Source organism: Chiloscyllium plagiosum, unplaced genomic scaffold, assembly GCF_037043375.1.
Source record: "Chiloscyllium plagiosum isolate Xiang-an unplaced genomic scaffold, Cpla_swu_hap1 HiC_scaffold_19, whole genome shotgun sequence".
Taxonomy (NCBI): Eukaryota; Metazoa; Chordata; class Chondrichthyes; order Orectolobiformes; family Hemiscylliidae; genus Chiloscyllium; species Chiloscyllium plagiosum.
In genome coordinates, this window is record NW_028270157.1 from 43,639,920 (window position 1) to 43,652,425 (window position 12,506).

General features: G+C 42.7%; 1 protein-coding gene across 1 annotated transcript in view; it reads right to left on the reverse strand.

Moving 5' to 3' along the window:
• syn3 (synapsin III) overlaps nucleotides 1-12,506 on the reverse strand; it is a 232,351-nt gene that overhangs the window by 11,590 nt on the left and 208,255 nt on the right. Inside the window, exon 11 of the mRNA XM_087997272.1 lies at nucleotides 6,568-6,661. Coding sequence (XP_087853398.1) covers nucleotides 6,568-6,661 — 94 coding nt within the window. The remainder of the gene's footprint in view (nucleotides 1-6,567; nucleotides 6,662-12,506) is intronic.

Genomic DNA, 12,506 nt, shown 5'->3' on the forward strand with positions numbered 1-12,506 from the left:
TCCCTCAAAGCATTAACATTGATTGTGGAACCTGCAATGGTTCCTACTGTTTGGAAGGTTCCAGTTCTGCAGCAGGATATTTCTGTACCACATCTTTCCCTGAACCGTAAAAATGAATTCTTTGGACAATACTATTACCCTTGTCAATAAAAATGGGGAGGAGAACAAGTTCAACTGCACAGACATTCAATTTTCTTTATCCCAGCACCTATCGTTCATAGCCCCTCAAATATAAGTAATCCCTTCAAAAGCTGCCTCCATTTCATCAGAGATGCTATCTTTAAGCTACACCACCTGCTGCAGGCTGAGTTGTAGATAGTTTCTAATACACAGGCAGTCTCCTGTTGCTGAGAAAATTGTCACAGCTTTTTCTAAGCTAGATTCAATTTTCTGATATGTAAAGCCAGGGAAAAGTAGTAGAGCTGTATCTCAAACCTCATGATAATCTTTCATGTCTACTAAAATGGGGTGAGCTCTGCCAGTCAAAGAGAGTCATATAGCACGAAAACAGACTCTTCGATGCAACTCCTCCATGCCGACCAGGTTTCCTAAAATGAACTAGTCCCATTTGTCTACGTTTGGTCCATATGCCTCTAAACCTTACCTTTTCATGTACCAGTCCAAATGTATTTTAAATGTTGTAATTGTACCCACCTCTACCATTCCTCTGACAGCTGATTCCATACCCGCATCACCTTCTGTGTGAAAACATTGCCCCTCAGATCCCTTTTAAATCTTTTCCCTCTCACAGTGAGGCAAGGAATAGGGGGAGAGTGCAGTTGAACACGTGGCTGCAAGGATGGTGTAGGAGGGAGGGCTTCAGGTATTTGGACAGCTGAACTGCATTCTGGGGAAGGTGGGACCTGTACAAGCAGGACGGGTTGCACCTGAACCAGAAGGGCACCAATATCCTGGGAGGTAGGTTTGCTAGCACTCTTTGGGGGGGTTTAAACTAATTTGGCAGGGGGATGGAATCCGGACTTGTAATCCAGCAAGTAGGTTAGCTGTTTTTCAGGATGTCCAAGAATGTAGGGAGGCTGTGGAGAAGGTAGCACTGACAGGGAATACTTGCGGACACAGAGATGGGCTCAAGTGTGTAAACTTCAACGCAAGGAGTATCAGAAATAAGGTGGGTGAACTTAAGGCGTGGATCAGTACTTGGGACTACGATGTTGTGGCCATCACGGAAACGTGGATAGAAGAGGGACAGGAATGGTTGTTGGAGGTTCCTGGTTACAGATGTTTCAGTAAGATTAGGGGGGGTGGTAAAAAAGGAGGGAGGGGTGGCGTGGCTAATTAGAAATGGTATAATGGCTGCAGAAAGGCAGTTTGAGGGGGATCTGCCTTTGGAGGTAGTATGGGTTGAAGTGAGAAATAGGAAAGGAGCAGTCACCTTGTTGGGTGTTTACTATAGGCCACCCAATAGCAGCAGAGATGTGGAGAAACAGATTGGGAAACAGATTTTGGAAAGGTGCAGAAGCCACAGGGTAGTAGTCATGGGCGATTTCAACTTCCCAAATATTGATTGGAAGCTCTTTAGATCAAGTAGATTGGATGGGGCGGTGTTTGTACAGTGTGTCCAGGAAGCTTTTCTAACTCAGTATGTAGATTGTCTGACCAGAGGGGAGACCATATTGGATTTGGTACTTGGTAACGAACTGGGACAAGTGATGGGCTTGTTAGTGGGTGAACATTTTGGTGATGGTGACCACAATTTTGTGACTTTCACCTTGGTTATGGAGAGAGATAAGTACGTGCAACAGGGCAGGTTTTACAATTGGAGGAAGGGTAAATATGATGCTGCAAGATACGATCTGAGGAGCATAAGTTGGGAGCACAGGCTGTCAGGGAAGGATGTCGATGAAATGTGGAACTTTTTCAAGGAACAGATACGACGTGTCCTTGATATGTATGTACCTGTCAGGCAGGAAAGAGATGGTCGTGTGAGGGAACCTTGGTTGACGAGGGAGGTTGAATGTCTTGTAAAGAGGAAGAAGGAGGCTTACATAAGGTTGAGGAAACAAGGTTCAGACAGAGCGTTGGAGGGATATAGGATAGCCAGGAGGGAGCTGAAGAAAGGGAGTAGGAGAGCTAAGAGAGGGCATGAAATATCTTTGGCGGGTAGGATCAAGGATAACCCCAAGGCCTTTTATGCGTATGTGAGAAACATGAGAATGACGAGAACGAGGGTAGGTCCGATCAAAGACAGTAGTGAGAGACTGTGTTTTGAGTCGGAAGAGATAGGAGAGGTCTTGAATGAGTACTTTTCTTCAGTATTTACAAAGGAGAGGGACCATATTGTTGAAGAGAGTATGAAACAGACTGGTAAGCTCGAGGAGATACTTGTTAGGAAGGAAGATGTGTTGGGCATTTTGAAAAACTTGAGGATAGACAAGTCCCCCGGGCCTGACGGGATATATCCTAGGGTTATGTGGGAAGCAAGAGAGGAAATTGCAGAACCGTTGGCAATGATCTTTTCGTTTTCACTGTCAATGGGGGTGGTGCCAGGGGACTAGAGAGTGGCGAATGTTGTGCCCCTGTTCAAAAAAGGGAATAGGGATAACCCCGGGAATTACAGGCCAGTTAGTCTTACTTCGGTGGTAGGCAAAGGAATGGAAAGGGTACTGAGGGATAGGATTTATGAGTATCTTGAAAGACAGTGCTTGGTTAGGGACAGCCAGCACGGATTTGTGAGGGGTAGGTCTTGCCTTACAACTCTGATTGAATTCTTTGAGGAGGTGACCAAGCATGTGGATGAGGGTAAAGCAGTGGATGTAGTGTACATGGATTTTAGTAAGGCATTTGATAAGGTTCCCCATGGTAGGCTTATGCGGAAAGTCAGGAGGCAAGGGATAGTGTCAAGTTTGGCCAGTTGGATAGAGATCTGGCTAACCAGTCGAAGTCAGAAAGTGGTGGTAGATGGTAAATATTCAGCCTGGAGCCCCGTTATAAGTGGAGTTCCGCAGGGATCAGTTCTGGGTCCTCTGCTGTTTGTAATTTTTATTAATGACTTGGAAGAGGGAGTCGAAGGGTGGGTCAGAAAATTTGCAGACGATACGAAGATTGGTGGAGTTGTGGATAGTGAGGAGGGCTGTTGTCGGCTGCAAAGGGACTTAGATATGATGCAGAGCTGGGCTGAGGAGTGGCAGATGGAATTCAACCCTGTCAAGTGTGAGGTTGTCCATTTTGTAAGGACAAATAATAATGCGGAATACAGGGTTCTTAGTAAGGTGGAGGAGCAGAGGGATCTTGGGGTCTATGTTCATATGTCTTTGAAAGTTGCCACTCAGGTGGATAGAGCTTGTAAGAAGGCCTATGGTGTATTAGCGTTCATTAGCAGAGGGATTGAATTCAAGAGTCGTGAGGTGATGTTGCAGCTGTATAGGACCTTGGTAAGGCCACATTTGGAGTACTGTGTGCAGTTCTGGTCGCCTCATTTTAGGAAAGATGTGGAAGCTTTGGAAAGGGTGCAGAGGAGATTTACCAGGTTGTTGCCTGGAATGGAGAATAGGTCGTACTAGGATAGGTTGAGAGTGCTAGGCCTTTTCTCATTGGAACGGCGAAGGATGAGGGGTGACTTGATAGAGGTTTATAAGATGATCAGGGGAATAGATAGACTAGACAGTCAGAGACTTTTTCCCCGGGTACAACAGAGTGTTACAAGGGGACATAAATTTAAGGTGAAGGGTGGAAGGTATAGGGGGGATGTCAGGGGTAGGTTCTTTACCCAGAGAGTGGTGGGGGCATGGAATGCGCTGCCTGTGGGAGTGGCAGAGTCAGAATCATTGGTGACCTTTAAGTGGCAATTGGATAGGTACATGGATGGGTGATTAAGCTAGGACAAATGCTCGGCACAATATCATAGGCCGAAGGGCCTGTTCTGTGCTGTATTGTTCTATGTTCACCTTAAACTTATGCCCTCTAGTTTTGGACTCCTCTATTCTTGGAGAAAAGACCTTAACTGTTCACCTTATCTATGTCCCTCATTATTTTATAAACATAAAAGTCACAGCCCATCCATTCTCTCCCTATCACTCAAAGCCTCCAGTCCCAGCAACATTCTTGTAAAGTTTTTCTGAACTCTTTCAACAACATCCTTCCTACAGCAGGCAATCAGAATTATAGCTGAAAATGTGTTGCTGGAAAAGCGCAGCAGGTCAGGCAGCATCCAGGGAACAGGAGAATCGATGTTTCGGGCATAAGCCCTTCTTCAGGAATCCTTGAAGAAGAGCCAATCAGAATTATACATAGTATTCTAAAAGTTGCTTCACCAATGTCCTGTATAGCCACAAAAAAACATACCAACATCTATACATGATGCTATGATCAATAAAGGCAAGCATGCCAAACGCCGTCGTCACTATCCTATTTATCTGCGCTTCCATTTTCAAGGAACTATGAACCTGCACTCATAGGTCCCTTTGTTGAACAACACCCCACCCAACTCCAAGTGCCCTCCCATTAACTGTATAAGTCTTGTCCTGATTTGCCTTATCAAAATGCAACACCTCATATTTATCTAAAACTCCACTGCCACTTCTCAGCCCATTGATCAACATTTCATTGCACTCTTAGTTAACATTCTTCACAGTCCACTATACCACCAATTTTGGTGTCTTCCACAGACTTAATCACCATATCTTCTCATCCAATTTGTTGATATAAATGACAAACAGTGGACCCAGACACAATCCTGTGACACACTGCTGGTCACAGGCCTCCAGTCCAAATAACAACCCTCTCCCACCACCCCCTGTTTTACCATCAAGCCAATTTTGTATCCAATTGGCTCCCAATTCCCTTCCCCCCCGCCCTGATCCCATGTGATTTAACCTTACTAACCAGGCTAACCAATCTTGACTTTTGAAAGATCACATCTTTCCATTCCATGCATCCTCAGGTTTCACTGAAGCAGAAACATTGACTTTTATTGGAATGATCATACATGACAAAGCACCATGCTTAACTCTTAATAACATTTTTTTGCCATATATCAACCTTGTGGCAGAAGATGTTTGCATTGAATTATTTACAAAACCCCCATCACATCTGGGCTGGATTTATAGGGCCTGCCAAGGTCAGCTATGCCTATGTCCAACCTGTTCCCAATATCTGTTGTTGTGGCTGAGGTGGATTTGGGACAGCCATTGGCCTCAATTATAGCCTTGTTAATAGAAGCCAACTGAACTTTTCCCACCAGCCACTCTGCTTTCCTGAGGTTCACCCTGTAGAGACCCAACCCTTAACACTACATAACCCGAACTGTGGTGGCCTGATAGCCATCTCCTGCCCTGAAGGCCTCTGATTTGCAATCCAGCTTAGAGAGTCTGTCCACCATCCTAATTGGACTGGGAACCCATCTCCATGTTAAAGTATCAGCAAGTGACTGTTTCCTTCCCCCCCAGGGCAAGTTCAGGACCCAAAAACGCTTTTGGCCCCTGGTTCTCAACTACAAAGTGAAAGTTCAGTCCTCTGCCTAGGCCCTGCATTCTTCAACACAGCATCCAGTTGAAGGGATAAGAGAGAGCAATGTTGTGCATTTGTGTTTTTATTCACTTGTGGGATGTGGGTGTCACTGGCTGGCCCTGTGTTGATTCCCTGTCCCTAGTTGCCCTTGAGAAGGTGGTGGTGAGCTGTCTTCTTCAACCACTGCAGTCCGCTGCTGTAGGTTGACCTTCAATACCATTAGGGAGAGAGTTCTAGGATATTGACTCATCATCAAGGAAGGAACGGTGATGTGTTTCCAATTCAGGATGGTGAGTGGCTTGGAGGGGAACTTGCAGGTGGTGGTGTTGCCTTGTGTCTGCAGCTCTTGTCCTTCCAGTTGGTGTGGGTTTGGAAGGATCTTTGCTGAGTTTCTGCAGTGCACTTTATAGGTAGTACACACTGCTTCTGCTGAGCGTCAGTGGTGGAGGGAGTGAATGCTTGTGGATGTGGTGTAAATCAAGCAGGCTGCTTTGTCCTGAATCGTGTCAAGCTTCTTGAGTGTTGTTGAAACTACACCCTTCCAGGTAAGTGGGGAGTATTCCACCTGACCTCTGACGTATAACTTGTAGACTGTGAACCGGCTTTGAAGAGTCAGGAGTTGACTCCCCATTATGTTTCCATTGGGTCACTGGACATTTATCTCCCCCAACGTTGCTAATTCTCTCATATTATTTCTTGGAAAGGATTTTCGTTCAAATTATACTATGAAAATGAAGGTAAATTACTACATAAGCTCCATATTAAAGACAAGTATTAAAATCAGATTAGGCAGATTTCTGAAATGTTATACTTGATACAATGATGATGATCAATTGACTAATCTCAGATCTATAGCCAGCATAGCCTCAGTTCATTTTGAAAACAATAGTAAGCTTATACCTGAATGAAGGATCATTAACTGTTTAATTTTACAAAACAGTTCAACTGACAATCATGACTATTTTGCAAGGAGAAAGGTCTGGGGCATTCCATCATGCTCCCTTATTTCACCTGTTGATAAATATATATTAAAGACATTTGTTTAGTTCCATATATGAATTGCTGGCCAAGGCCCTAAGTACTTGCTAAGGTAATACACACCTTGAGGTGCTGGACGGGCTTGGCCTGGCTGGCCCCACTGGGAAGTGGCTCCTGGCACAGGATGCGCTTGTGTTTTTGTTGACTGAGGCTGGACCTGTTGATATAAAGAGATTAAGGTGAATGTAGGGATATTTGCAGGAGCTGTGCAATAGACTTAATTGTCATTAGGACCGTACATCACTTACTGGAGACTAAAAACTCCTAATTAGTTCAACAGAAATCAACTGAACCCTGAGGAAGACATTTGTAAGATACAACCTATTGGATGTTGAAAATTAATGTGCACTGTGCACATAAATTGATCCAGGCAAGAAAAGTTGATTTTTAGGAATAGTTCTAGGAACTGAAAGAGAGAAATATTGCTCGGTTATTTTGGAGAATGACATTTTCAAGATCACAGAGACTCAGGACAATATTGATTTAAGGGAAGAAAGCTGGTCTTTGATTCCTGCATCCCTCCCTAGTAAATCATTGAATTGTGATGGAATGCACATTTTAAAACATAAATTTACGATATTGCAGATCACCTCAGGTCATTGGAAATTTGATGTCGCTGGACAAAATAGTTGTTTTTTGTGATCAGTGAAGCTACAAATCCTGCTTTCTTGTTCTACTATTAAGGTAGAAAAATATAAAGCATTTAAAAAAAACTTCTAAGAGAAAATGAATTCACAGCTTGAAAATTGGAAGAGATTGGAGGAACATAGGGATGGTGATGTCATGCAGCTGAAAATGTGTTGCTGGAACTTTCCTCATTCCTGAAGAAGGGCTCATGCCCGAAACATCGATTCTCCTGCGCCTTGGATGCTGCCTAACCTATTGTGCTTTTCCAGCAACACATTTTCAGCTCTGATCTCCACCATTTGTAGTCCTCACTTTCTCCTAGATGTCATGCAGCGACTTGTATACAAATCTACAGGTTTAAATTTGAGATTTAAGAAACAGGAGCCATTGTAGGTCAACAAGGGCAGGGAGGAATGGCTGAGCAGGATTTAACACTGGAAAACAAACAAAAAACAAAGCACTGAATCATTACAGAGTGTAGTCATTGTAATGAGATCAGCCAGGTAGACCTTACAGAATATGAATTCCTTGACTGGAACCAGATTAACAGCCTCAATCAGAGAGCCCTGGCTGATAGTTAAGAACTGGAGTTTCAGACATCCTACACACTCAGAGCTGGCTCTGAGGGAGCTGGATCAGTGTTAGGGACTGTGTGTGTAAATAAAGGGTGACTTGGTGGCGTTATTACACAGAGCTGATGGGTGTATACAGTGTGGAGAATGAGTGGTCAACCAGAACAGCATCAGAGTAATCAGATCTAGGAGTGAGAAAAGCATGAATGAGTATTCAACAACAGACAGGCTTATTGTTAGAATTAAAGACAGCCATGCTACAGAGGTGGAAGTAATTTATTTTTATTATTAAAAGAGTCAGTACTGGAAACTCATTTCAGTATCATAGACAGTGAAGAGGGAGAGGAATGAGGTTCGTGGTGTGGGAATAGCCTGTGGGGCTGAAGACAATGGCTGCAATCTTTGCAGTGCTTTTCTAGAGGAACTGTCAGCTCATCCAAAGTTAGATATTGGCATTGAAAATGTCGAGAGGTGATGGAGAGTTAGAGCTGGGTGGCATTAGCTAACCCAATGTCTGTCAATGTTTTTGCCAAGGTGTACCAATTCAAAGCAAAAGGAACCTGTAGTGAGTAATTAATTTGGAAACCTCAAAGATGATAGAACAGAAGAAGGAGACACGATTGCTAAATGAGCATTGATTTCCAACCCACTACAAAATCTGTGACGACCATCTCTTCTTGCCATTAGGATGCTCCTTTTAAACTTTCAGCATAGGCAGTGACATTTCTCCACCCTTCAGGATTTCTGCCTGTATTCCTGATGCAGGGCTTTTGCCCGAAACGTCAATTTTACTGCTCCTCGGATGCTGCCTGAACTGCTGTGCTTTTCCAGCACCACTCTAATCTAGACATAGGCAATGACATTTACCTTACCTTCGTGATGGATGGGAAGTTAAACTACCAAATATATCCTAAGCTGCTAACCACTACCATATTTACAGTGATGCATTTGAGGCATCTGAGTGTCCCATTTTTGGAAGAGAAATTGGGAGTATGAGTTAAAATTATTTGCTTCTATTCAGACTTTCACAGGGCTTGGAAAGACAAAGTCAATGGAGGTTGGTAGCTAACAACAAGATAAGTGGGTGATAAAGGAGTCCTTGCGGGCTTGGAGCCATAAGATTCCTTTGTTTAGCCACACTCCTACTGCTAACCATGGCCTCTCTCTTGCTTCTCTGAATTGCCAACTTCTGCCATCCCACCAACACTGATTACCACTTTTGCCTTGTCACTAATCCCTTGCTCATGCCACCAAACCTTTCTTGGTTCTTTGTTATATCTCCAACCACAAGGCACTCACACGCCTCTCACATTAATGTTTTCCTCCCCCATTCTTCCTATTGTCACAGTGGTCAATCTCCCCTGCACCATCAAACCTAATTTCCAGGGTTATCCTCCAAGTGTCCCTGGTTGAGGATGCTTGTCAACAAAAACAAAATTCTGTAGATACTGGAAATCTGAAACAGAAACACAATGTTTTGGGCAAACTTGCCAGGTCTAGCAGCATCAGTGAAGAGAGAAACGAGTTCATTTTTCAATTCCAGTAGAATTTTCCTTTATAACCAAATTTTCAAACAGCATTTTGTTTTTATTATGGGATTTAAAAGTCATACAACATAGAATAGACCCTTTGGTCCAATCAATCTATGCTGAATATAATTCCCAAACTAAAGTAGTCTCACCCTCCTGCTCCTGGCTCATATCCCTCTAAATCTTTTGTATTTACGTACTTATCCAACTGTCTTTTAAACGTTGTAATTGTACCCAAATCCACCACTTTCACAGGAAGTTTGTTTCACATGCAAACTACTTTCTGTGTAAAACATTTGCCCCTCATGTCTTTTTTAAAATCTCTCTCCTCTCATCTTAAAAATGTGCTTCAAAGTCTTGACATCCTCCATCCTAGGGAAAGACAACAATCTTTAACTCTATCTATACCGCTCATTATTTTATAAACTTCTACAAAGGTCACCTTTCAATTTCTATGTTCCAGTGAAAAAAAAGTCCCAGCCTATCCAGCCTTTCTTTATAACTCAAACCTTCCATACCCAGCAACATCCTGGTAAATCTCTTCTGAACCCTCTCCAGCTTAATAATATCCTTATTATCAGAACTGGACACAGCCTTCCAGAACAGGCCTCAGCACTTTTTGTCATTCTGTGGTCTCCAGGTTACTAGCAAAGCTGTCTATTTGGGGGGCTGTCTTTTGGGTGATCTGCTGCTAATGGCTTGAGCAACAGCACTTCATAGCCTTCTGCATTTAACACTGAGTTCAACAATTTCAGTCCTTAATCTCTGTTCCTTCTTTAGTTTCCGTTTCAAGTACTGGCCTTAATTTTATTTTTCTACTTGCAAGAAAGCATTAGGCTTTTTAAGGTCTGTATGTTCAGGACAGTGTTTAGGCTAAAATAGAGGAATGAAGTGGGTCGTATGACCTGTTCTGGATTCTGCTGACAGTCAGCCTGGGTCAGTGTGGTTACAGATTATTTTTATTGGGAAGTACAAGCTTCAGCCCTGTAGACAATTGCAAAAACATGTGTGTGGACAGTGAATAGACTGTTAATCTGCAAAGTCCAAGGAAGCTGTTAAGAATGTCAGGTTTGTAAATGTTCATACTTTGAACTTTCCAGTTGTTTTCAAGATAGAAAGAAGATGGGAGTCTAAAAGATAGCAGATTAATATTTCTATTGGATACAAGACCAATGGAATTCTTGATGCTATGGAGTGGTTTTGGGTGAATTAGGTCAGAATCCTAAGGAAGTAGAATTGGTTTACAGGTTTTTTTTCTTGGAATATTATCAAACCTCACACCACAGTCTGCTAGAATCCAACAGCGAGAGGATGAGCTGAGAGATAAAGACAGCCAGTGCCCATAGTTTACGGTGCACGAATGTGGGTGGGAGCTCACACTTGATTTGAAGAAATTCAGTTTGTGAAAATTTAAACAAGACTTGAAGAATCATCTAGCTAGTGGGTAATCTCCAGGATAACGATAATTATAAAAGTTCAGGATTAGAGATTATCAGACTGGAAAAGTCCTTCACGCTTGGATCAATTTGGATTAAGCATTGCTTCAGACTGGTTTCAGGTGGATAGAGCATCTACCTAAAGGACAGAATAAATTATAACTGTGGGGAAAAATGTTGATCATAAACCATTTATAAATGAAATTTCTTGTAATTTAGAATATAAGTGGCATATGTAAATTTTTCAGTCAGGTGTTGCTTTTAGTTTTTGTTATACCATTTGTTAAAAGTCTTAATATGCAAAATATTGCTGTGTAATTCCTTTAAATTGGCCACTGTAAATTTAAGTTTTTTAAAGTAATGGATTGTTGCAGGGATTTAGTTTTATCACTGATTTTGGGCACTGCACCAGGCTTTACAATGACATAGAATTTCATAAAGCTTTTATGGGAACCAGAAGAGAAGACTAGTAGTCAGTGAGGTGGAAACTGGAGACTGTAAGGATCACAGAGTTAGCATTACCAAGGGGAAGAGGAGGCAGAGAGCAGATGAAGTGCAAATACGTTAACGCAAGGAGTATAGTGGATAAAACAGATGAACGTACGGCTTGGATTGGACATTATTGCGATCACAGAGACTTGGTTGAAGGAAGGGCATGACTGGCAACTAAATGTTCCAAGATGTAGATGCTTCAGACAGGGGGGGGAAGAAAAAGGTGGGGGAAGAGTTGCATTGCTAGTCAGGGATGATATCATGGCAGTGCTAAAGGAGGATACTATGGAGGGCTTGGGTAGTGAGGCATTATGGGTAGAGCTGAGAAATAAGAAGGGTGCAGTGACATTGTTGGGACTGTATTACAGGCCTCCCAACAATGAGCGTGAGGTAGAAGAACAAATAGGTAAACAGATTATGGAAAGATATAAGGGCAACAGGGTAGTGGTGATGGGAGATTTTAATTTTCCCAACATCAACTGGAATACACTAAGTGTCAGAGGTCTGGATGAGACAGAATTTGTAAGGAGCGTCCAGGAAAGTTTTCTAGAGAAGTACGTCAATAGTCCAACGAGGGAAGGGCCATATTGGACCTGGAATGAGCCAGGCGAGATGGTAGAAGTTGCAGTGGGGAATCTCTTTGGGAATAGTGACCACAATTCTGTACGTTTTAGAATACTCGGAAACAAAGATGAGAGTGGTCCTAAGGGAAGAGTACTGGGCCAAGGTTAATTATATCAAAATTCGCCAGGAGCTGGGAATGTGGTTTGGGAGCAGCTATTTGAAGGGAAGTCCACATTTGATATTTGGGAGGCTTTCAAAGATAGTTTGAAGATAGATAGTGCAGGATAGCATATCCCTTTGAAAGCAAGGGATAGGAAAGGCAAGATTCATGAACCATGGATGACAGGAGAAATTGTGTGACTAGCCAAGAGGAAAAGGGAAGCGTACATAAGGTCCAGGCAGCTAAGAACAGAATAGGTCTTGGATGAATATTGGGAGAGTAGGACCAATCTTAAATGAGAATCAAGTGGGCTAAAAGGGGTCATGAAATAACTTTAGCAAGCAGAATTAAGGAGAATCCAAGGCTTTATATTCATTTATAAGAAGCAAGAGGATAACTAGAGAAAGGGTTGGTCCACTAAAGGATAAGGAAGGAAGGTTGTGTGTCGAATCTGAGAAAATGGGTGAGATTCTCAATGATTACTTTGCACCAGTGTTCACTGAGAAGAGGGACATGACAAATGTTGAGATTAGAGATAGAAGTGTGATAACTCTGGATCATGTTGACAAAAGGAGCAAAGATGCATTTGGTAGGCTAAAGCATATTAAGGTGAACAAATCCT